We start from the raw sequence: 25,688 nt of genomic DNA on the forward strand, positions 1-25,688 counted from the left end.
ATCTGAATGGATAGTAATAGCTTCAAGACAATCGGATTCCAAGATCCTTCGTGAGCTTTAGGAAGCTCATTTTCCTCTCACATGGTATGGAAAATCCAAGATAAATGATTTTAACAAAATCATTTGGTCATAATTTATGTACATAATTTGAAATTAAATTCGTAGATCTATTTTATTATCATTTCAAAACCTTATTCAAATGACCTCAACAATTACTTTTTGCAGCTAACAAAGTATAAGATGTGTGCACCAGATAAATCTCGCTCCTGTACAATAGCATGTAAATAACACGAAGAGGTGAGCAAGCTCCGCAATGACAAGAAAAATCAAATTAAAATCGTTACACACTAAACTGTCATTATTCCACCAACTAAACCACTTTTACACGATGAATAAGATCATTCTTGAAAGTACTAAAATGCATTTTACTTGGAAAATAAGGCTACAAAAAGCAATTTATGTTATAAAATCCAAAAGAAATAGAATGTTATCGAGAAAATAAGGAGCAACAAAGTGAAATAAAGATACTATTGTCGAGATGCCGGTCACTCCGGGCAGCTAATACGGTCAATTATACCCCATGTGACAGGGAGGATGCCTTTGTTTTAGAGGCGTGGGCCTCGATATTGTACGGAGTATTCAAATTAAAAGCAAAAAAAAAAAAAATTGTATTATTTATTAATTAACTAATTAAAATGCATATATAAATACTCGCACTTCAGGAGGGTTAAGAGCATGCAGTCTTGTGTCAAATGTTTTAGAGAGAGAAAGAGAGAACAATTACAAAAGCGAACAACAAGAGAAAGAGAACTTAGAGAGAGAAAGAGGAGAGAGAAAGAGGAAATCTTCAGAGTTTGAAATTTGCTGTGTCTGATAATAGAAGAAGTATGGAGTGGCCAACGTTGGATGAATACGAAAAGCTTCTTATTCGAATGTCTACCCCTAGGTCAGTCATTCCTTCCTCTCTCTCTCTCTCTCTCTCTCTCTCTCTCTCTCTCTCTCTCTCTCTCTCACTCTCACTGTGTGTTCTTGTGTGTGATTTTCTCTGTTTTTTTTTTGCCCTGTTTGGATTTCTCTCTCTCTGTAAATTACTGGGTTTTCATAAATTTTCACTTACACCCCTCAATTTTTTTTCGAAATTTTTGAAGATTTTTTTCTTTTTAATTTTTTGGGGGAAAATCTGACTCTTTTACGAAATTTATGTTTGCTACTGTAGTTTTGTCTTGGAATTGAATTTTTTTTCCGGCCCCTGTAAAACGTGGTATTTCAATTTTCACCCCCAAAATTTCTTGGTATTTTGGGAAGTTCCGAAAATGCCCTTGTTCTCACTGTTGCTCCGTCGACATCTTGCAGGGTCATGATCGACAACGCCGGTTGTTCCAATGCTACCCGAGTCATGGTATATCTTTTGTCAAATTAAATTTGACTCGATCAATAAAATTGAATTTTAATTTTTAATTAATTCATTTTGACAGATCGATAGCGCAAGAAAACACGGGATCCTTCTCGAAGCTGTTCAGGTTCTGATGGATTTGAATCTGTCAATCAAGAAGGCTTACATTTCTTCCGACGGTCGGTGGTTCATGGATGGTGAGTGTCATTCACGCGCCGCCGTATTTGGTGCACGTTAGCATTGAGTTTTTCACAGTCTGCATATAAACTTGCTGCCGTTAATTTTAACGTTTTTTCCATTTTGAATATGCAGTTTTTCACGTGACTGATTTAAACGGAAACAAATTAACCGATGAGAGCGTCTTCCGTTACATTGAGCAGGTAATTATTTTTTTTCTCTTAGTACCCCTTATGTTGTTTCGAATTGCTAAAAAACCCACCCCGTGTTATTTAATTGACAAAAAACCCCCAATAATTTAGTTTTGTAAGCAATAATACCCCTGTTAAGGGGGCTTTGTGCTAAAAAAAATTGAATCTTAGCAATTGGATATAACCAGGGGTCCAGGGGTACTGATTGCAATTAAACCCTAATTTTTAATTAAATTTTATTTATTTTCGAGTGGGATTATTAACATGTTTTCGATCATTCAATTGCAGTCACTCGAGACGGTGCATTACGGAATATCCAAAAGCTTCGAGGGCCTAACGGCTCTAGAACTAACTGGAACTGACCGAGTCGGCCTTTTATCGGAAGTCTTTGCAGTGCTATCCAATCTGCACTGCACAATTTCCGACGCTAAGGTGTGGACACACAACGGCCGAATCGCAGCCCTGATCTATCTCAAGGACAACATTTCAGGTTCGTCGATCGACGACTCGGATAAATTAGACGCGATCGAGACGATGCTGAGGAACGTCCTGAAAGGCGACAACGACATTCGGAGCGCCAAAACCTCCGTCTCGTTCACGGTTACGCACACCGAGAGGAGGCTCCATCAGATGATGTTCGCCGACAGGGATTACGACAGGAAGTCTGTGATGAATACGCGTGGCGAATCGGCCGTTATTTCGGTGCAGAACTATCTGCAGAGGGACTATTCGGTTGTGAATATTCAGTCGAAGGATCGGACGAAGCTTTTGTTTGACGTGGTTTGCACGTTGACCGACATGCAGTATGTTGTTTTTCATGCCACCGTCGACACGTCAGGAGATAGAGCAACCATGGTATATATTTATACATATATGTATAAATAAATACTGGTCTATTGCACTGTGTTATGTCGAATTGCTAAACAACTACCTTATGTTATTTTATTGGCAAAAATGCCCCTGTGGTTGAATTTGTTTTAGCACACAACCCCCTAAACAAGGGTACTAATTGCTAAAAAAAAATCCCAGGGGGTTTTTTGTCAATAAAATAATATGGGGTGGGTTTTTAGTATATAGATATAACATAGGGGTACTAATTGCAATAAACTCATTTATTATTGTTGTTCATATGATGTAAGAAGTGAAAAATGTGCTTTAATGATGGACTTTTTTTTTTCTTTTTTAATAGGAATTCTTCATTAAACACATGGATGGATCACCGATTAGTTCGGAAGCTGAAAAGCAGCGTGTGATTCTATGTCTACTTGCTGCAATCGAGCGGAGGGCATCTGAGGTAATATTACGTTCCGTTTAGGTTTTATTCGGTGTTTTCGTTTTTTTTAATTTCATTTTATTTATCTATTTAACTGAGAATATTCTTGTGTGATGATAGGGTGTGAGGCTTGAGCTTTGTACATCGGATAGAAAAAATCTCTTGGCGGATGTTACTAGAACCTTCCGCGAGAACGGCTTGAACGTGACGAGGGCAGAGATATCCACAAGAAAGGACACTGCACTCAACGTGTTCTACGTGACGGATGCTGTCGGGAATCCGGCGGATTCGAAACTTATTGAGTCCGTTCGACAAAAGATCGGGTTGAGCGATTTGAAAGTGAAGGAGTTGCCGTTGATCTATCATCAGACGGTCGAAAGGGTGGGGCCCACGACGATGGGTAGTGGCGGGGCCATGCTGCTATCACTCGGTAGCATGGTGAAAAGGAATTTATTCAACTTGGGATTGATCAAATCTTATTCTTGATTTTCAAATAACTCCGAATGGGATGGATTTGAAACCGGTCGCAATTAACTTGAAAACGAGAGCCGGGTTCTTGGATTTGTCGTCAGTCGAATCAAATCCTGCGATCCAAACGGCATATTCTTCGCGCTTCGGGGAGTTGGACGAATGAGCTGGACACTTGTACATAGTAGATGGAATTTAGTTGGGGGTTGGTTGGTTGGATTTGCATAGTTAATTAATCACATAGTACACACACATTGAAGGTGGATGATATGGGGGGCCACCTCCCCCACTAATTTTTCTTTGGGAAGAGTAGAATTAGTGTAAGAAGACACGTGATATGTTTTGTACATACATAATTCTTATTTCTTGAGTTTTAAATTCTATTGTCTAAAATTTATTTAATTTTTTCCCTTGATTTCCGGAATGGTGGAGGGTGTGTTTGTTTCCTTATTATAAGCAAATATAGTTGGAGCATTATACAGTTGGCAAAACAACTTTTAAGTTGAAGTTGATTTTTGTTTGACTTTTTTGGTTGAAAGTGATGTATAGTAGGAATTTATTGGGTGGTATATTTGAAGTTTGAACACTTGGAGTGCAAGGCTGCAACTGAAATTGACAGCATTCCCACTCTTGAAATTGATAATTGAGGCCTCATATATTAAGTTGTTGTGGTAGATTGTCTATTCCACCTGCCCCATATTTTAGATATTAAATTTATTGGGTATGCCTCAACTATACATTTATACATATTTTTAATCATATATGTACGAATGTATATATAAATATAATATTTGTAATAAAATATTTATTAAGTATGAATTGGTCGGTAATTCACTCTCCAACGTTCAAGTCAGATAGAAGACGTGGAATGAAATACATCAATCATAATGTAAAAATGTAGCGACGCATAATTTATTGAAATTCATCCAAAATGAGACTTGAAAATAAATAGAAATTGATGACAAAGGCGCGCTCCTAATTGAAGACAAAGGCGCACCTAATGGTGTATTAGGTAAACCTATACTTGCGTATAATAGCTTGCAAATCATACGAAAAACGTAAACCATACTAGGCTAACCATGTGTAATAAACTCCACTCAACGACCGTTGGCAAGGGGATTCGAACCTGAATCAATCGACACAGGTTCACTCACTCTAATAGTTAGGCCATCCCTTGCGGGACTTGGATGGATTAATTGTGAAACGAACATGTGATGTGTGGATTACGTACAATTGACACAATTATTTCCTAGCATTTTTTTTCTTCCGTTTAGAAGATCGATTTTTAATAGGCCGAAAACAATTAAAGAAATAAGTTCGAACATATATTTCTTTACTTTTTTTCCTTTTCTAAATGAGTGTTAGGTTGTATCTTAGTTCCACACCCGAATGCTTATATTTGAAATTGACATCCTCTCTCATTAAGCTAGCTTTTGAAAATGAATTATGCCCAGACCCATTTAACAACGACAAACTCTTAAATTTAGTATGATATCCATCTTCATTTAAGTTTATTTCAATTCGATCTGAAATCAAATATGATTTTTGATGCTAAATAACAAATAAGAATGAATAATAAATCAATATAACGGTTTATTCATAGGCAGTCCTTATTGTAAAAAGAGAATATCTAATCGATTTAACTAACTATATACAAAATAGATAAATAACCAAGAAACATGGTTAAATACAAATTGCATCCGTGTATTATCATCAGTGTTGATATACCTTACTGTACTACAAAATGCGACAAGTGATCTCTCAACCAGGCCCGTTCCTAAAATTTTGGGGGCCCTAGGCGAGATTTGAAAATGATTGAAAAATGGGGCCCTTCTACAATCTATGTGAACTCGTTTTTGTAAGGTATATAGCTAGAGACAAAACTATAAATTTTCGGGGGTTCGTGGGCAGTGCCCCTGAATTTCTTTTAAGAATAAATAGCTAATGCACTATAAATTTAATAATTGGAGGCCCCATAATAAGAGGAATTATAGAAATAAGTAAAAATTGTTGATCAATATCTATTCATGAATTAGAGTTCGCAATAATTATATATATATAATATATTTTTTTTATAAATGAATACTAATACATAAATAGTATAAAAAAAATTGGGGGCCCTAAATTTTTACAAAAATCCGGGGGCCCTAGGCGACTTCGCCTCCCCTCAGAAACGGCCCTGCTGTCAACTTAACGTCAACCCTCAAATCTCTTACACTGTTAGTTTATGTAGCGTAGTTACCTTTTACCCTTACATTTATATGATATAAATAGTCATTTTTCGACTTTATTACTTGACCAATTTTTTTACTTTATCACGTAGCATTCCGGTTGTATCGACACGTAATTCTAGAAAAACATTCCATGTAGTAGTGTTTCCAAAGTAACAAAATTGCAAAATTTCCTAAATTTAAAAGGAATGTATAAATAATTTTCATGATATATTTTTTTTTCCTGAAATTTTTAGATTGTGGAAAATTAACTTAGGTAAGAAACATGAAAAAAATTGGGAGTAAATTGAGTACAAGAGAGATAGAAAGAGGCATAACTTTTATACACAACTAGATGAGCATTTTGGTAAAAAATTATCCAACATCTAGTGCAATGGTCGATCAACTTTAAAAATTGATGGATTCTTTAACATGCAGCAGGGGCCACTTTTTCATATTTTGTAGTACAAGGAGTATATGCGACATTTGTACCTGTATAGGGTGCAATTTGTATATATGTAATCCTAATAAATAAGATCTGTTTGGCGTAGTTATTTAAAATATTTTGTCGTATAGAATGTTTCGATCCACGCTAAAAACAAAGAAACAAACAAAGTGTAGAGATTAAATTGTTGGATACCACGTCTAACTAGCATTTATGTTCTTGTATAGATTCTCAAAATTGGTTTTTGTCCGTATTTTGGTCCAACACATTTGGGTTTAACTAAAATTAATCATTTGTCATTATCTTAAGCACCAATCAAATATGCTGAACCCACTAATTTAATTCAATAATTTAGCCAATATGCCAATTAATAAGTTAGACTCGACACAAATAAAAATGATGACCAATTATATTTATGTGTGCTTTAATTTAATTTGGATTTACATAGCTAAAGGTTCTTCTTACATTCTTGTCAACTTAGTTTTTGTTTCTTAAACAAGGGAATATTAAGTTTTTGATAACAATATAATTTGTCGACTTGTAGCACATAAAATTTGACCACAAAATTGTAGTTAGGCCTGCAAAAACAAATATAAATAATCTTGTTTCCTTCACAAATATATGATCATAAATTTATTCAAATATATATTTTACACACATCAGACGAGTTTATATGCTCGTTTAGTGTACTTTATCTAATATAACAAGGGATCGATTTTACCCGACAAACAATCTATTTTGTATATATAAATTTCGCCCGGTAGTAAACCTTACGTTAGAGTCGAATCAATAAATTAAATCGGCCGTATGTACGGTACGACCATCTTAAATAGTCAATTGAACGATATGCAATACCAGCTAACATGAAGTAATACTACATGCAAAACAACAAGTGTACAACATCGTGTCTTATAAAATAGTGAATTTTTCGTATATCGTTCATATGTTCCTAAACTACCAAGTACTATATTATAATATCCTAAACTTTATCTAGAGGGTCGAATTATCCTGCGATAAAATATTGCAGTAGCGAAATTTGTCATAATTAAGGATTAGCCCAATTGATATTCTAGATAAATATTATCCGAACTCAAATTTTAAAAAGTCCGCCAAATCTTTATACATATAGCCCATTATATTTCTAAGATTGCATATTTGGCTTACGAGAGGACAAGAGGGAAACTTATTTGAGCCCTCTTTTTGTAATTATTCAAAGTTATTTCATGTTACATACACAACAGACTATAGATTTATGGGGGCTTGTTAGATACATAATAGATTTTGATAGATTGTAAAGTAACTTCCAACGTAATTCCGAAAACTCTCAGAGTTTAACAAATTTCCTTCTTTTCAATCTTGCAAACTGTAAGGATATTTATGATTTTATCAACAAGGAAGCAACAATAAACCAAATGGACGACTATTGTTCGAATATTCAAGTAATTTTTTCATCTATTCGATTTTTCTTATGATAATTCAGGTAAACTTTACTACATATCAAACTAGTAGAATTCAAATAATTCTCAACAAATCCTTAATTCTACTTGGTAATAAAACCACAAAGACGTTATGAACCAAATGCATTGCATCTGAACCAGAACCCCTGCACTCATAACATACTGAATACCAGCTCATTCATTACCATCACCTGCCCATTAAGGAATACTCTGGGTTTCAATTAACATATTTAAAAAAAAAAACAAATCAAATTACTGTTGGAATAATTAATAACAATCTGCGTAAACGAAAAATACTTACTTGTTCGTTGAAAAGAGGAATTGTGAAAAACACAAAGAACGATCGAGGCTTGCCAAAGCAATTATTCCCTTAAGACAATATTTCTGGGCTGTCAACGGTGCACAGTTTCAAATATTTATAATCAATCTTGAAGTTTTCCTAACTCATAAAGGAATGATATTATTTTTGACATAAAGAGAGCTCCCCCACAGTTTTTCCGATACCTTCGTATTCATACAATCATAGATGAAATATTGTTATTATTTTTTTTTCTATTTCTAGTTATTATTAACTTAAAATCGCATAAGTCGATGTGAATTGGCTCTAGATATTTTAAGCTCTTCTTAATTCAATTTGTTTCGCAAACATTGCCTCAACGCAAATTTCATATTTATATTTTTCCAAATAAAACCCAGTTTTATTTAATCAAATATTTGCAACACAATAATATAACCAACTTTCTATATTTCACAAATAAACCACAAAGTTGAAAGGCATAGTGATTACATGAGTTTTTAAATAATTTGTGCACAAAATGACAATTAAGACGAAATTCTCATCTTGTAAACCTTTGTACTGTTAAAGGGGTAAAATTCAAAATCATCCCTGAGGTTTGCTCTCAACTTCAAATTCATCCCTGAGGTTCTATTCAGCGTCAATTTCATCCTTTGCACCCTCATTTAACCACCAAATTTGAAGGAAAAACAAGAAATACCAAGACTGCCCCCAACAAATAGTGAACTTTGGTGGAAAAATATAATTGTTTGAAAAACTAGTTGCTGGAAAAAATAGTTGGAGCAAATTTTAGTTTTTATAAATGTGAACACAAACATAAAATATTATGCACTCACCCAAATACGGAATCATGAATTATTTATTTCGGGCTGAGATTTAAAATGATGAACTAAATATTTATGGGGTTTGGGGCAGTCTTTTTTAAAGATTGCCACACAAAATACCATAAATAATAAATATTTATTAACACTAATCAAAATAGTATATGAAACATAAATATTAAAAAATGATTATTGAAACTCCTTTAGTTATGTTATTGATTATGCAATTTATGTGAACTATGTAAGATGAACTAGTTGAATGTGTATAATTTGAAGATGAACATGATTTTTTTTTAAATAGAAAGAGGCCTCGTTAAAACCTTGTTTTACCATTTATTTTAATAGTAGAATGATAAAGTGTAGTGATCAAATTTATATAATGAAAAAAAAAATATTTAATTTCAATAAGAGTTCATGTTAAAAAATTCAAATCATAAATAATCTTTGAAGAGAAAAATAATAAATATTTTTTTTCTTTTGAGAAGATGGAGCCAAATAGTTAGTTTAAGGGATAAAGGGCAGTTTGGGGATTTCTGAAAATTTCCTTCACATTTGGCGGCTAAAAAGATTTGGAGGATGAAATTGAAGTTCCATAGAACCCCAGGGATGAATTTGAAGTTGAGTGCAAACCTCAGGGATGATTTTGAATTTTACCCCTGTTAAAGCTATTGAAATGAAAGCTTTACACGTAGATATACACTCAAAAATATTTTCTTGAACACATTTTCCAAGAACACATTATCCTTTATGCAAATGTGAAAACTGAGTAACAAAAATATATATGTAAATAATTTTATACACAATTGTATAATAAACACCAAATTAAGCAAACGCAATAACTTCTTACAACTTATATCACAAAATGCAAATAAACCATATAAACTAAAATTATTAATATAAATTTAATAGCTTAGTTCTTGCCGATAACGGCTACGTTCGCCTTAAAGGGATCGTCACATAGGTACCCTTTTCCCACTTAGAACCCTCCTTTGGTTAGCACAAATTTGTCCGACTCAAAAGCCAACTTGAAACCTTTCTTGGTTAGGATAGAACCACTGATTAAGTTATTCCTAATATCCGGAACGTGTAGCACATCGTTCAAGGTAACTTCCTTCCCGGAAGTGAATTTTAGGATCATTTGTTCTTGTCCTTCAACCACCGAATAAGCATCATTTCCCATGAAAAGCTTTTGTTCTTGCTCCAACTTTTTGTAGGAGGAAAACATGCTCTTGTCATAGCAAATGTGACGAGTTGCCCCGGTGTCTATCCACCATCCTCGCGTATCGCTCATTAGGTAGGCCTCCGTTATAACTGCCGAAAAGTGCATGTTGTCGTTCTCGGAGGCGGCTAAGTCAATGGTGACATTCGCTTCATTTTTATTATTTTCTTTGCGGTGGCAACAATCCTTCGCAAGGTGTCCATTCTTTCCACAAACGAAGCACGCTCCAGTGAACCTCTTATTTTTCTTGTTGTTTGGTCCTTTGTTAAATGTAGGACCCTTTCGCTTGTTGCTCTGCTTCGAGCTCTCTACTACGTGTGCCTTAGCCACGTATTGACCACCTTTGGTAATTTTATTATCGTCCTCGGTCTTGAGCCTTGCTATGAGTTCCTCCATCGTCCATTTGATAACCGATTTCTTGTGCCTTAGGTAGTGTTTGAACTCCGTCCAACTCGGTGGAAGCTTTCCAATTATGGAAGCCACTTGATAGGATTCACTCACCTCATGACCCTCGGCGAGAATATCGTAGATCATGAGTTGGAGTCCATTCACTTGCTCACTCACAGTTTTGCTATCGACCATTCGATAAAATTGGAATTTGTCTACTATGAATTTCCTATATCCCGCATCTTCAGACTTGTATTTCTTGGACAAACTATCCCACAAAAGTTTGGCAGTCTTTATGGGACTATAAACTTTGTACAACGGTTCGTCCAAGCAATTCAAGATGTAGTTACGGCATAGGAAATCAGAGTGACTCCACGCATCAATGGCTAGGAAGACTTCGTTGTTATTTTCGGGAGTTTCTCCTTCCTTCGCCTTAGGTGCCTCCTCGTTGAGAAATTTGGCCAAATTCATGGTAGTAGGGTAGAAGAACATTTTTTTCTTCCAAGTAGAAAAGTCCGTGCCCGTGAACTTGTTTGGTTTTTCGGCCGCGCCGACAACCTTAGGAGTGATTTCATTGATTGAAGCCATCTACACAAATGGTTCAATATAATTAAACAAAAGTATAGAAAGTACTATTGTTTAAAACTAGAAACGAAATTCCTAACTCAAAAATTGAGAACTTTGGAAATTTATTTTTCAACAGATTATTAAAACATTATATACTGATTTACCTTTTATAAAATACTCATAATTAAAAGAAGTTTTGTGAATCAACAAACAAAACTTCGTTTTTCAGTCTTTAAATAAAGTTTTACAGGATAGAGAGAACGTGGGGAAACGACAACTTCTTTGCCTTAATGACGAAGATATGAGTTCAATGGCGGAGACTGCTAGGCAGTCCCGCCGGAGTCAATGAGTTGCATATTCTGGAATTGTCAAGGGCTCGGGGCACCCTTGACAATTCACGTTCTCGGAGACATTCTCCGGGACTGCAGGCCCCTGCTTGTGTTCCTTTCGGAAACGAAAGCAACACGTCCTCTTCTTGAAAATTTGAAAAGACGTTGGAACTTGAACGGTTTTGGAATAGATAAGGTGGGAAATTCTGGGGGTTTAATATTATTTTGGCAAAAAGAAGTGGAGGTTGATCTCATTAGTTACTCGAACAACCATATTGATGCGGAGGTTCTTGACAAGAACCACAATAGCAAATGGCGAGTGACCGGGTTCTATGGATTCCCTGAGATTTCTCGTCGGCATGAATCGTGGGCTATTCTTCGTCAACTTAGAAACCATCGTAACTTGCCGTGGATTGTCGGCGGCGACTACAATGAAATTCTTAGCAACAACGAAAAAGAGGGTGGTCTCTCCCGGCTCCCGTCACAAATAGAGGTCTTTCGGGAAGCACTTGATGATTGTGGTTTGACGGATCTGGAATTTGAAGGACCTCGTTTTACCTGGTCGAACAACCGGGACCATCCATATACGGTTAGATGTCGACTCGACAGAGTATGTGCTAGTGCTGATTGGTTACTAAAGTTCCCTAGAGCTTTGGTACATCATATGGCGTACTCAGGTTCTGATCACGTTCCACTTCGACTCGTCCTTGACCCCCCTCAGACAGATTCTAAACGAAGAAAGAAGCGACCATTTCGGTTTGAGGCTATATGGCTACGTAGAGACGATTGTGAGGATATCGTTCAACAAAACTGGCAAAACGAAGGGATCTCGGACCCAATCGAAGCTGTTGTGAAGAAGCAAAAAGGTCTTCGTCTCGCTCTTATTGATACGCGTTTTCCTCACGTATAAATTACCGCAAGTATACGGTATCGCATTTTGCAGAACAGTGGTTCCGGATATCGATCCACAGGGACCTTGTAGATTCAAATGCTGAGTAGTATAATTATATTATCGTTATATTATCTAGCCGATCGTAAATAAGTGGATTGGTGAGAAACCCTAATTTAAAAGCATGCAAGAACGTAAACATGCAAATATAGAATGTACGTAAAATAAAGTAACGACAAATCAACGCGGGGGACTTCGATTTAAAGGGGACTTCTAGGGCCAAATCCACCTAGGTATAATTAACAACGATCGACAAATCCGCTATCTAAAATCACGTTCCTATTCGTTAACCCAGACGCTAATATACTCTAACCCCCGTCTCCAGTGTAGCTAGAGTCTACCCACAGGTCCGACGTCTCCGTTCAGAACCTGCTATTAAGAGAGCATTTAGGTCAAGTCCTTAAGGGCTACCCGAAGTGCATCACGTCTCCGTTTCCACACCCCGAGCTATGTTCTCCTAACTTCAAACAAGAAATCCTCTCTCGAGTTCATTCCTATTTAATATCAGTCTGAGAGCTGATCAACACAATCAGAAGCATTTAATACAGGAAAACATAAACGAAATCAAAACACGACAAATAGATAGCAGAAATGACGATCGAAATCAATATATACAAGGCTTCATTACCCCAGAAGAAAATGTTCTTAGTTCATAACAAACATAGTATCAAAAGAATGTACAAAGGAAATGAAGAACAAAACGTAAAGAAATTGCGTAAGAAAAACCCAAGTCGGAACCCCCGTTGATGATTCCCGCGAAGAACCGTTGAAAACCGTAAAAAGTCGAAGAAGAATGAAGAGTGAGGGCTTGCTTCTATTTATAGTAAATTGCAAAGCTTCCTCAAGAAGCTTTGCAATTTAAAATATCTGCCCTAGAAAATCGCGCCAGATCGCGATCCAATAAAGCCAGATCGCGATCTGGCTTCTTTAAAAAAAACGTGAACCGCCTCCCAGATCGCGATCCAGGAAGTGCGGATCGCGATCTGGGTCTGAATCTTGTCTGCCACTGGAATTTGCCCCCAGATCGCGATCCAGGAAAGTCGGATCGCGATCTGGGTCTTAATGACCACTTTCTCGGCTTGAAAAATCGGTTTCGCTTCCAAATGGCTTCGACTTGGCAACAAAAGCTAACAAAACCTAAAAAAGGAAATAAAACAAGAAACGCAATAATATATACAAATAAAGCCGAAACTCGGACGAACGAAGACCAAAACTCGAAGATTTGATAAGCAAAAATCGTGCAAAACGAACACTTATCACACCCTCAAACTTAGATCTTTACTCGTCCCGAGTAAATCAAAACGAAACTACAACAAAAATGAAAATAAAAACACCAAACTAAACTAGGCCACTAACGTAGGGAACCACGATTGCATTTAGCGTATGCAACAAGCCTTTGAACCCCTGGGTACCCCCAAAGGACGAGTTGTGTCTCGTGAGGGTTTTCAGACAACACACCCACAAAGTTGCCGGATTGGTCAAAGCATTGCAATTAATTCGAAAGATAAAACGAGCTAGAAAACCTAAAATCTCAGAATGGCCCACGGCTTTAAGGTATTCGACTTTCCTACCGACGCAATTAGTTGTTTCTACACCAAAATGAAAGATAGACTCAAGAATCCGTAATTAAACAATAAACACAATCATCGAGGGTTTTGAGTAGAAATGTGGGTGAAAAGTAAGTTTTGATTCTGAAATTCAAAAACTCGAGTTGGGCATAAGTAGGTCTTTTTATTCAATAAGATACGACAACAACACTATATTGTGATTTTTCTCACAACTTCTCTTTTTTTTTTTTTTTTTTTTTTTTTTTTTTTTTTTTTCAATCGAATAAAAACGTAAAGACCATTGATAGAACTTCTAGCCAACAACTCGAAATCGTGAACACATAATTCAATTCTAACCTGCCCCCCAAACCTCAGGCTATTATACCCCTCAGAAAAATGCGCTCAAGCTTAATCGGAAAGGATTCGAAAGGCTATCCACACAAGTTGCAAAAACGCAGTCGGAAGGTTCATCTATAATTAGCCGGTGATCCACAATTTCAATTTTAAAATCAACTAGCCCATCTACTAATTCATTAATTGCTTTGCTTCAAAAGAACCCGGAAATGCAAATTACACTCGATCCTAAATGAAATGCATGTGACAAACATAACACAATAACAGAAATCAAAATACATAAACGAAACTAAATTATATGATATGCATGTAGAAGACCAAATCAAAATAAGATAAATAAAATAAAATAAAAACAAAGTCTAGCAAAGATACATCGTAAACGAAATATCAATCCAACGACTCATCCCAAAACAAACGAACTAAAAACAAACAGGTTCAACACACACCACCCTCAAACTTAAATTCTAGCATAGTCCCTATGCTCAAAAGCAGAATAAAAAATAAAAGGGATAGAAAACACAACGTCCCCTAGTTGTCGTGATCGTCCTCGTGGGCTCCTCCCTCCTCTTCCGGTCGTCCCCGCTCGTACTCCTCCCAGGCCTGTGCCACCAGTGTAGTGGCTGCCGCTTGTGCTTGCTCGTCGGCGGCGGAGGTTGATGCTCCATCATATCGAGGCCGTGGTGGGAACGGCCGTGGCTCGACAATGTCATCGGTCCTGCACTGAAGCGCTGCAGCCATGGCCTTCATCATTTTCTTGAACCATCCCACATTTTCCTCCATAACATCCATCCATTGGCCGACATACTCCGGGAGCTGTGGTTCTGCTTCTTGTCTGCCTCTTCTGCCCCTTTGTTCTGGTCGAGCCGCATGAACACCTGAGGGACCAGCATCTGGCAAGTCTGAGTCGCCCTCGCCTAGGGGTCCACTCGCTGGCTGGAGCTTGTGGTAAGGGAAGATAGGCTGTGGTGACCTGGTGAGCCGGTCATCCGCGTATGTGGGGACCCCTGCACGATCACACAGTGTAGTGATAAGGGAAGGGAACATCAGACCTAGAGAGGTATCACCTAAGCATCGTCGGATCTCAGCGTGTATGATCGCGCCCACATTCACAGGTGTCCTCTTCATAATGGCGTACATCAGTGTAAGACGTGGGGCATAGGTCTTGGCCGTCGATTTTGTGGGCATTAGCCTGCTACTGACGAAGTACATCCAAACCTTCGCTTCTCTTGAAAGTTCTCCCCGACGAAACCAGTGCTCTCCTTTTTCCCACTTCGAACCCCTAGGGCAGAGAGTCTGAATCAGCTCCTCATAGGTCGTTGCCATCTTCAGTTGTTGAAACGGCTCGGTCGGGACTTCGGGTAGGTGGAAAAACTTGTTGATTGTAGCAGCGTCATAGCGCACCTCTTGGTTTCGAAGAACGACCACCGACCCCGGGTGAAAACCGGCATTGGCATAGAAGAGCCTCACTAGATTCTCGTTGTAGTCCTCCGGTCGTTTGGCCAAGTACTTCCATTGTCGACGATCAAAGTTTTCGAAGATCGAATCTTTTGGCATGCCATCGAGATCTAATTCCCTTTCTGGAACAAACGGTCGGCTGTGGCGACGTATGAATTCCCTTTTTGCCTCGACGTTCACGTACAAAAACTCATCTCCCGGTTCGAGGACTACGCGGTCAAGGATGGTGTGTTGATTAGCACGGGATCCCATCTCAAGTTGCACGTTTCCCGTGCGTGGGGTTTGTTGCTCTTCCGGCACCTGAGATGGTGGTGGTGCGCTTGAAGTGCCCTCTTGGCTTCCCGTGCCTCGAGAAGCCGCCTTTTTCTTCGGTGCGGCTTTTCCCTTTGCCGGAGCCTTCTCCTTGGGTTGGGCTTTTTTGGTGGTTTCGCCCGTTTTTAAGACTTTCTTGGCCGGCGACGTCATTTCGTTCGAATTTGTGCGAGATGGAGGGTCGAAAGCCTTTGGAAGTTGGTTCGGGAATTTTGTCGAACACTTGGCGTGCCCAACTTGGTAATCCTTTTGATTTCCACCGGTTGTTTGGTACCTATCCCTCCTACATCAATCACAACACCCAAGTGAGAATCCACCACCACAATCAACAATAGGTAGCTAAACAATCAACCCAAGTCATTCAAATCTTTATTTTATCCTTTATTTCGAAATTAAGAACAATAGGGCAATTCCTATATCTAAACATTGGTTCACCCGCAAATTCAAGTTTTGAATCCCAACACCAAGTACAAATTCACGTACAAGCATACACAATTAACAAACAAGGGGAAAAAACATGAAATTTTGGGGAAATTCGAAAGAATTGAAGAAAATAAAAAAAATGAGGATTAGATTGAAAATTTACCTTTTCTTGAAGATTCACCCACAAATTCTTGGAATAAATGTGCAAATCGTGATTTTGTGATGATCAAGTGTGTGATTGATGTGCTTTTTATGAAAGAAATTGAAGATTTTGAAGTTGGGGAGGGGTTAGGGTTTGGAATTTAGAAAAGGGGAATAAGGAAATGAAAGGGGATTTGTGAATTTGAACTGTTTTTTCGTCCCCAGATCGCGATCCACAATACCCGGATCGCGATCTGGGTCTCACCTTGCAGCTTCTGGAAAAAGGCCCCAGATCGCGATCCGACTTACCTGGATCGCGATCTGGCCCTTAAAATTTCAGCTTCTGGAAAAACGTCCCAGATCGCGATCTGGCTTTCCTGGATCGCGATCTGGGCCCAAAACTGGCTGCTACTGGAATAACACCCCAGATCGCGATCCGACTTACCTGGATCGCGATCCGGGACACCTAAAATCTGCCAAAATGAAAATTTAAAAGGGGGTGAGATAGAGATGTTGACCCCTAAAATATAAAAAATGCACGAAAAAGCTAAAAAAAGATAAAAACGAAAACAAGAAAAAAAGGAAAATGACAGAATATGAGCAACAATGGGTTGCCTCCCATTTAGCGTCTGTTTTACAGTCGACGGCTCGACTTCTTTTGGATTTATTGGGAGAAAATTAGTGCGACACGCTCCACTTCCTCGGGAGCACCATTCGGGTAATAATGCTTAACTCGTTGCCCATTCACTTTGAACGACGGACCGTCTCGTCCTCGTATTTCGATAACTCCTTGTGGGGTGGCGCTCAGGACTACGAATGGTCCCGACCAACGGGACTTGAGCTTTCCCGGAAATAGTCGTAGCCGAGAATTGAATAGCAGGACTTGGTCACCTGCCCGGAACTCTCGCTTCGTAATTCTTTTGTCATGCCACTTTTTCGTCTTTTCTTTGTAAATCTTGGCATTTTCGTAAGCATCATTTCTGAACTCCTCCATTTCGTTGAGTTGAAGCAATCGACGATCGCCGGTAGCTGTTTGATCGAAATTGAGCTTTTTGACTGCCCAATAAGCTCGGTGCTCCAATTCCACTGGCAGGTGGCACGCTTTCCCATACACGAGTTTGTACGGAGACATCCCAATCGGTGTTTTGAATGCGGTTCGATAGGCCCAAAGTGCATCATCGAGCTTCAATGCCCAATCTTTTCGGTTCGTGCTCACGGTCTTCTCCAGAATCTGTTTGATTTCTCGGTTTGACAACTCAGCAAGGCCATTTGTCTGTGGATGATAGGCAAGCGCAATTTTGTGTCGGATTCCCAACTTGTTCGTGAGATTAGTGAGCAGTTTGTTGCAGAAGTGAGATCCTTCATCGCTAATGATCGCCCTGGGTGTCCCAAACCTTGAGAATATGTTCTTGTGGAAGAATTTGAGGACCGTACGAGCATCGTTGGCCGTGGTGGCAATCGCTTCGACCCATTTGGACATGTAGTCCACGGCAAGCAAAATGTATAACTTTCCGTTCGAAGAAGGGAATGGTCCCATGAAGTCTATGCCCCAAACATCGAAAAGCTCCACCTCTTGCATGTTGTTCAAAGGCATTTGGCTTTTGTTGGATAGGTTCCCTGTTCGTTGGCACCGATCACACCGTTTCACGAACTCGTAACTATCACGGAAAAGGGTTGGCCAAAAGAAGCCTGACTGCAGAACCTTGGCGGCAGTGCGAGATTCCCCGTGATGCCCGCCACAGGGTGAAGAGTGGCAATGTGTGAGAATCTCACGTACTTCTGTTTCCGGAACACATCTTCGGATGACTCGATCGGGGCCGGTTCTGAAAAGCAATGGCTCGTCCCAAAGATAGAAACGACTGTCGTGAAGGAATTTTTTCTTTTGGTGATACGATAGATCGTCAGGAATGATTCCACTGGCCAAGAAGTTGGCCACATCAGCATACCACGGAGTGTGAGTACTAATGGCGAGCAGTTGCTCGTCTGGGAAGGATTCCTGAATATTTCCTTCGGCTGGAACTTCTTCTAGTATGAGTCTGGAAAGATGATCTGCTACCACATTCTCGCTCCCTTTTTTGTCTCTGATTTCCAAGTCGAACTCCTGGAGTAGTAGTACCCATCTGATGAGTCTGGGCTTGGCGTCCTTCTTCGCGAACAAGTATCGAATAGCTGCGTGGTCGGTGTAAATGATCACCTGAGACCCCAAAATATACGGTCTGAACTTGTCAACAGCATAAACGACTGCAAGCATTTCCTTTTCGGTCGTTGAATAGTTCTTCTGTGCCTGGTCAAGTGTACGACTCGAATAGTAGATGGCTTTGAAGATTTTGTCCCTCCTTTGTCCCAATACAGCACCTACAGCATAGTCGCTCGCATCGCACATGATCTCGAATGGTTCCTCCCAATTGGGAGTAATCATAATCGGTGATTGGGTTAGCTTCTCCTTGAGAAACGTGAAAGCCTGCAAACAAGCAGAATCAAAATCAAAGACAGCTTCCTTCTCAAGCAAATGACATAATGGTTTTACTATTTTCGAAAAATCTTTAATGAATCTACGGTAAAACCCAGCATGCCCTAAAAAACTTCTTACTCCCTTGACATCCTTTGGTGGAGGCAATTTTTCAATCGTTTCGATTTTTGCCCTATCCACCTCAAGACCCTTTTTCGAGACCTTGTGACCTAGAACAATACCTTCACGAACCATAAAATGACATTTTTCCCAATTTAAAACAAGGTTCGTTTCTGTACATCTTTTCAAAACAAGTTCTAGATTGTGCACACAATGATCGAAAGACGATCCAAACACAGAAAAATCATCCATAAACACCTCAAGAAACTCTTCTACCATATCGTGAAATATAGACATCATACATCGTTGGAAGGTAGCAGGCGCATTACACAAACCGAAAGGCATCCTACGAAATGCAAAAGTACCGTAGGGGCAAGTAAAAGTAGTTTTCTCTTGGTCTTCCGGGGCGATTGAAATTTGATTGTACCCCGAATAACCATCAAGAAAACAGTAATACTCGAAACCTCCTAGCCTGTCTAGCATTTGATCGATAAAGGGAAGGGGGAAATGGTCTTTTCTAGTGGCTGCATTCAATAATCGGTAATCGAAGCATACACGCCACCCAGTGACTGTTCTAGACGGAATGAGTTCATTTTTGTCATTCACAATAACCGTCATCCCACCCCTTTTTGGCACAACCTGCACCGGACTGACCCACGGACTGTCAGAAATTGCATAAATCATACCAGCGCCTAACAATTTCAAGACTTCTTTTTTGACTACCTCTTTCATTGACGGGTTTAACCGCCTCTGAGGTTGGACTCTCGGTTTATAGACGTCTTCCATTAGAATTTTGTGTTGAACAATAGACGGGCTAATTCCCTTAATATCCTCAATAGACCAACCTATAGCTGACCTATTTTCTCTAAGGACCTCCAGCAGTGTGTTTGTTTCGGCCTCGCTCAAACTAGAAGAAATAATCACCGGATAAGTCTGGTCTGCTCCAAGAAAAGCATAACAAAGATAATCCGGTAATTGCTTCAATTCTAGTACGGGGGCCGTATTTACACTAACTGGTATCTCGGGGACGATTCCTACCTCGTCTACGCCCAAAGTCTCGGCACACTCAAGAAACAACACACAATCAAGCACATCATTTTCAATAGGAGTTTCAGGGGAGGCAGAATGCAAATCAATAGAATTAACAATGCAGTGCTCAATAGAATCACACAATTCATACAAATCAAAAAAGGAGGAAACACAGTCCTCGATCACGTCTATTCTACTGCAATGCTCAACATGCTCAGAGTGTTTAAATGCATCTGTCAAATTAAAAACAACTTCTTCCCCATTTACCCTAAGCATTAAAGATCCTAATTCCATATCAATCATCGCCTTACCAGTGGCTAAGAATGGACGACCTAAAATGATTGGTGCTTCATCATCTTCAGGCATTTCAAGTACCACAAAATCAACAGGCAAAATGAATTTATCTACTTTAACTAGCACATCTTCTACAATTCCATCGGGATATTTCAATGAACGATCAGCTAGTTGTAAAGTCATGCGAGTGCGGTTCAAATTTCCTAAGCCCAGTTTTAGAAACACAGACATAGGCATCAAATTAATACTTGCCCCCAAATCACATAAAGCTTTATCGAAAGTAGAATTGCCAATAATGCAAGGAATAGTGTAACTCCCTGGATCTTTCATTTTTGGTGGCAGATTGGACTGAAGAATGGCACTGCAAGTTGCCGTGAGTGTCACTGGTGTGTCTTCTTCGATTCGAATTTTCTTGGATAGGACTTCCCTCATGAACTTGGTGTAGTTTGGCATTACCTCCAAGGCTTCTGCAAAAGGGATGTTGATTCGAATCTGCTTGATCTTTTCAATGAACTTCTTCAATTGATCCTTGAACTTCTTCTTCTTCTGTCTTTCTGGAAAAGGAATAGGAGTTACCATAAGAGGGGGATTATCAGGAAAAGAAATGTTATTGGGCTTACTAGCCTCTTTTGTATTACTCCCTGAAACGGTGATTTCCGGCTCGACCGGGGTCGGTTGTACAGCTGGCCTTGGTGATTCGTCTGTCGGATAAGGAGGATCGGTCATTTGCAGACCACTTCGGGTGGTTATGGCTTGACAGCTTTCTTTTGGATTGACTTCGGTATTGCTCGGGAATCCACCCTTTGCCATTGTGGACATGGATTGGGCGATTTGCCCTATTTGCTTTTCCATGTTCTTCATTGTTGATTTCAGCCCCTCCATTTCCTGTTCTTGTCGGTGAAGACGCTCGTCATACGTTGGCCCTCGTTGCTCTCTTTGATGGTTGAAATCGGGAGGTGGTTGTAGAGCATTCTTCGGATTGGCATAGGAGAAGTTCTCGTGATTCCGAATTCCCGGGTGGTAATGAGTAGGGTTTTGGTTCTGATTGTTGGTTCCTCGGAAATTGTTGAATCGGTGGTTCATAAAGTGTGCCTGCTCCCAATCGTCGTTTGTGGCTTGTGAGGTACTTGCTGCTGCTACTCGTTCGGTCTGTGGCCCTCGAACTGAAATTTGGGCGACCTGATTTGATAGGATCGCTAATTGTGCTGAAACTGCGGCTAAAGGTTCGAGTTGATGGACTCCGGCCACCTTTTGTACACCACTCCGTTCGGACGGCCAATGGTACGCATTCTCACACATTCGCTCGACAATGTCTCGAGCGTCTGTGGGAGTCTTGTTTTGTAATGATCCACCTGAAGCAGCATCGACTAGAGATCGGGCTGGTTGATCGAGCCCATTGTAGAATAACTCCATTTGATCCCACGGGTTGAATCCGTGTTGAGGGCATTGTCGTAATAAGTCCTTGAATCTCTCCCAAGACTCGTGCATCGGCTCTTGGCTCATCTGTCTGAAGTTGCCTACATCTCTTCGTAGTTGTGCGGTCTTCGAGGGTGGAAAGAATCGTGCCAGAAAGGCTTGTGATAATTCTTCCCAACAGGTGAGTGATCCTGGATTAAGACTCAGAAGCCAACTCTTCGCTTTGTCTCTGACAGAAAATGAGAATAGCTTCAACCGAATGGCATCATCAGAAACGCCGTTAACTTTGATCGTGTCACAAATCTCCAAGAAATTGGCAAGATGGAGATTCGGATCCGCAGTGGCTGCTCCGGAGAATTGGTTCGCCATGACCATGTTGATTAGCCCCGTCTTCAGCTCGAAGTTATTTGCGGCTATCGTCGGTTTCCTGATTCCCGAATAGTTCTCATTCATAGCTGGAGTTCGGTATTCTCGCATTGTTCGCTCGGGTGGCAGGTTCGGTCTTGGCTGCTCGTGATCTCGTCCTGGCTCTTGATCGTACTCAAAGGCCAGGTGCTCTGGATTTCCTTGATCTTCGGCCATTGGTTCACTTTGTTGGTTGCGCGTGGCCCTTAGTCTACGTAATGTTCTTTCAATCTCGGGATCGTAAGGTATGATTTCCAAATTTCGACGCCTGGGCATAAACAAAGTGAGTGGTTAAAATCAAGGTAAAAATCGAAAATAAAACAAGTAAATGGCTAAAGTAATACTCAGATAATTGGTAACACTATCAACAAAGATAAAATCAAATTGGTCCCCGGCAACGGCGCCAAAAACTTGATACGCGTTTTCCTCACGTATAAATTACCGCAAGTATACGGTATCGCATTTTGCAGAACAGTGGTTCCGGATATCGATCCACAGGGACCTTGTAGATTCAAATGCTGAGTAGTATAATTATATTATCGTTATATTATCTAGCCGATCGTAAATAAGTGGATTGGTGAGAAACCCTAATTTAAAAGCATGCAAGAACGTAAACATGCAAATATAGAATGTACGTAAAATAAAGTAACGACAAATCAACGCGGGGGACTTCGATTTAAAGGGGACTTCTAGGGCCAAATCCACCTAGGTATAATTAACAACGATCGACAAATCCGCTATCTAAAATCACGTTCCTATTCGTTAACCCAGACGCTAATATACTCTAACCCCCGTCTCCAGTGTAGCTAGAGTCTACCCACAGGTCCGACGTCTCCGTTCAGAACCTGCTATTAAGAGAGCATTTAGGTCAAGTCCTTAAGGGCTACCCGAAGTGCATCACGTCTCCGTTTCCACACCCCGAGCTATGTTCTCCTAACTTCAAACAAGAAATCCTCTCTCGAGTTCATTCCTATTTAATATCAGTCTGAGAGCTGATCAACACAATCAGAAGCATTTAATACAGGAAAACATAAACGAAATCAAAACACGACAAATAGATAGCAGAAATGACGATCGAAATCAATATATACAAGGCTTCATTACCCCAGAAGAAAATGTTCTTAGTTCATAACAAACATAGTATCAAAAGAATGTACAAAGGAAATGAAGAACAAAACGTAAAGAAATTGCGTAAGAAAAACCCAAGTCGGAACCCCCGTTGATGATTCCCGCGAAGAACCGTTGAAAACCGTAAAAAGTCGAAGAAGAATGAAGAGTGAGGGCTTGCTTCTATTTATAGTAAATTGCAAAGCTTCCTCAAGAAGCTTTGCAATTTAAAATATCTGCCCTAGAAAATCGCGCCAGATCGCGATCCAATAAAGCCAGATCGCGATCTGGCTTCTTTAAAAAAAACGTGAACCGCCTCCCAGATCGCGATCCAGGAAGTGCGGATCGCGATCTGGGTCTGAATCTTGTCTGCCACTGGAATTTGCCCCCAGATCGCGATCCAGGAAAGTCGGATCGCGATCTGGGTCTTAATGACCACTTTCTCGGCTTGAAAAATCGGTTTCGCTTCCAAATGGCTTCGACTTGGCAACAAAAGCTAACAAAACCTAAAAAAGGAAATAAAACAAGAAACGCAATAATATATACAAATAAAGCCGAAACTCGGACGAACGAAGACCAAAACTCGAAGATTTGATAAGCAAAAATCGTGCAAAACGAACACTTATCACTTATTCACTGGAACAAGGCCACGGTCCAGGCTCCGCGGAAACGGATCAATCAACTCAATCGGCGGATCCATTATCTTCAGGGAATCACACAATCAGAAAGAACAAAAGAGCAGATTCGGGTTCTGAAATTGGATCTGGAGAGAGCATATGAGGATAACAATCTGTATTGGAGGCATCGCAACAAGATTCAATGGATCCAAGAAGGGGATCGGAATACTAAATTCTTCCATGCTAAGGCTACATCGCGTCACAGAATTAATAGAATGGAGCGACTTAAAGGAGCGGACGGGGAATGGACGGAATCCCATCATGAGATTGAGCAGATCATATCCGATTATTTCAGTCAGCTCTTCACTTCTACCAAGCCAAACGAGGATGAGATGGAAGAGGTATTGATGAACGTGGAGAACATGATATCTAGTGCGGCCGGTCACTTGCTTTCTATGCCCTTCACCGCGGAGCAGGTAACTCGAGCCATTTCTCAAATGGCTCATCTCAAATCCCCCGGCCCCGATGGCCTCCCCGTTATCTTTTTTACTAAATTTTGGCATATTCTGGGGTCTGATGTCCTTTCATGTGTTCTTGAATTTCTTAACCATCATAAACTCCCCTCGGATTTGAACTATACATATATTGTCCTAATTCCAAAGGTAAAAAGGCCGGAAAGAATCACCGACTATAGACCAATTAGCCTGTGTAACGTTGTATACAAATTTGGAGCCAAAGTCATTGCCAATCGTTTTAAACTTATTCTTAACGATCTAATATCTCCTACCCAATCTGCTTTTGTCCCGAAACGCCTAATCTCCGACAATATCCTGGTAGCCAATGAAATTAATCATTTTATCAAGCTTAACTCTAATAAGAATAATAATTATATGGCTCTTAAATTGGACATAAGTAAGGCTTATGATCGTATCGAATGGGGTTTTCTTAAAAAGATATTGCTTCGTTTTGGATTACCGCCTCAATTTGTGGATCTTATCATGCTTTGTGTTTCTTCGGTCTCATTTTCGTTTTTATTTAATGGCTCACAGTTTGGCTCCGTTCGCCCAACTCGAGGATTACGACAAGGGGATCCTCTCTCCCCCTACCTCTTCATTTGTTGTGCAGAGGCATTGACTGCAATGATTACCAGAGCAACGGAAAGGGGAGACTTTCATGGGATTCAGGTTGCGCCTAGTGCTCCTACGATTTCCAGTTTATGTTTCGCAGACGATACTTTCATATTTGGCAAAGCAACTGAGGAGTGTGCTACAACCCTTAGAACTATCCTCATAAAATATGCACGAGTCTCGGGGCAGGAAATAAATATTGACAAATCAACAATGTGTTTTTGTCCGGCAACACCCTTAGATCGACGAGAAGCTATTCAACAAATCCTTCAATTTCGGGTAGTCGACGGCCACGATAGATATCTGGGGATGCCCGCATTAATTGGTCGGACTAAAAAAAAGATCTTCTCATATCTACGTGATCGGGTTTGAACTCGTGTAAAGGGTTGGGGTGAAAAGCAACTATCACAAGCCGGCAAGAAAGTGCTAATTAAATCAGTTCTACAAGCTATCCCAGCTTATATCATGAGCTGTTTTTTTCTCCCCAACGGACTTATTTCGGAAATCGAGCGAGTCATTCGACGCTTTTGGTGAGGAAAGGGAGACAGTAAATGCATGGCATGGGTTTCGTGGAAGGAATTATGCAAATCGAAAGAACAAGGTGGTCTCGGGTTTAGGGATTTACGAGCTTTTAACACGGCAATGATCATGAAACAAGCGTGGCGTATTTTAGTCTTCCCAAACCTGCTTATGTCACGGATAATGGCTGCC

At 39.8% G+C, this 25,688-nt stretch overlaps 2 protein-coding genes across 2 annotated transcripts; both read left to right on the top strand.

Moving 5' to 3' along the window:
• The first annotated feature begins 676 nt into the window (after positions 1 to 676).
• On the top strand, positions 677 to 3,915 carry LOC105954504 (ACT domain-containing protein ACR8). Its single transcript, XM_012978176.2, has 7 exons — positions 677 to 946; positions 1,354 to 1,399; positions 1,476 to 1,590; positions 1,706 to 1,773; positions 2,050 to 2,616; positions 2,951 to 3,055; positions 3,155 to 3,915. The coding sequence occupies exons 1-7, from the start codon at positions 888 to 890 to the stop codon at positions 3,518 to 3,520; spliced, it is 1,326 nt and encodes a 441-aa protein (XP_012833630.2). The 5' UTR covers positions 677 to 887; the 3' UTR covers positions 3,521 to 3,915.
• A 7,333-nt stretch (positions 3,916 to 11,248) lies between these two features.
• On the top strand, positions 11,249 to 12,142 carry LOC148770687 (uncharacterized). Its single transcript, XM_088818001.1, has one exon. It carries the CDS (start codon positions 11,249 to 11,251, stop codon positions 12,140 to 12,142), a length of 894 nt encoding a protein of 297 aa, XP_088674127.1.
• Positions 12,143 to 25,688: the final 13,546 nt, after the last annotated feature.

The sequence above is a fragment of the Erythranthe guttata genome, chromosome 5 (assembly GCF_056151865.1).
Source record: "Erythranthe guttata isolate IM_541 chromosome 5, IM_541, whole genome shotgun sequence".
In the NCBI taxonomy this organism is placed as follows: domain Eukaryota; kingdom Viridiplantae; phylum Streptophyta; class Magnoliopsida; order Lamiales; family Phrymaceae; genus Erythranthe; species Erythranthe guttata.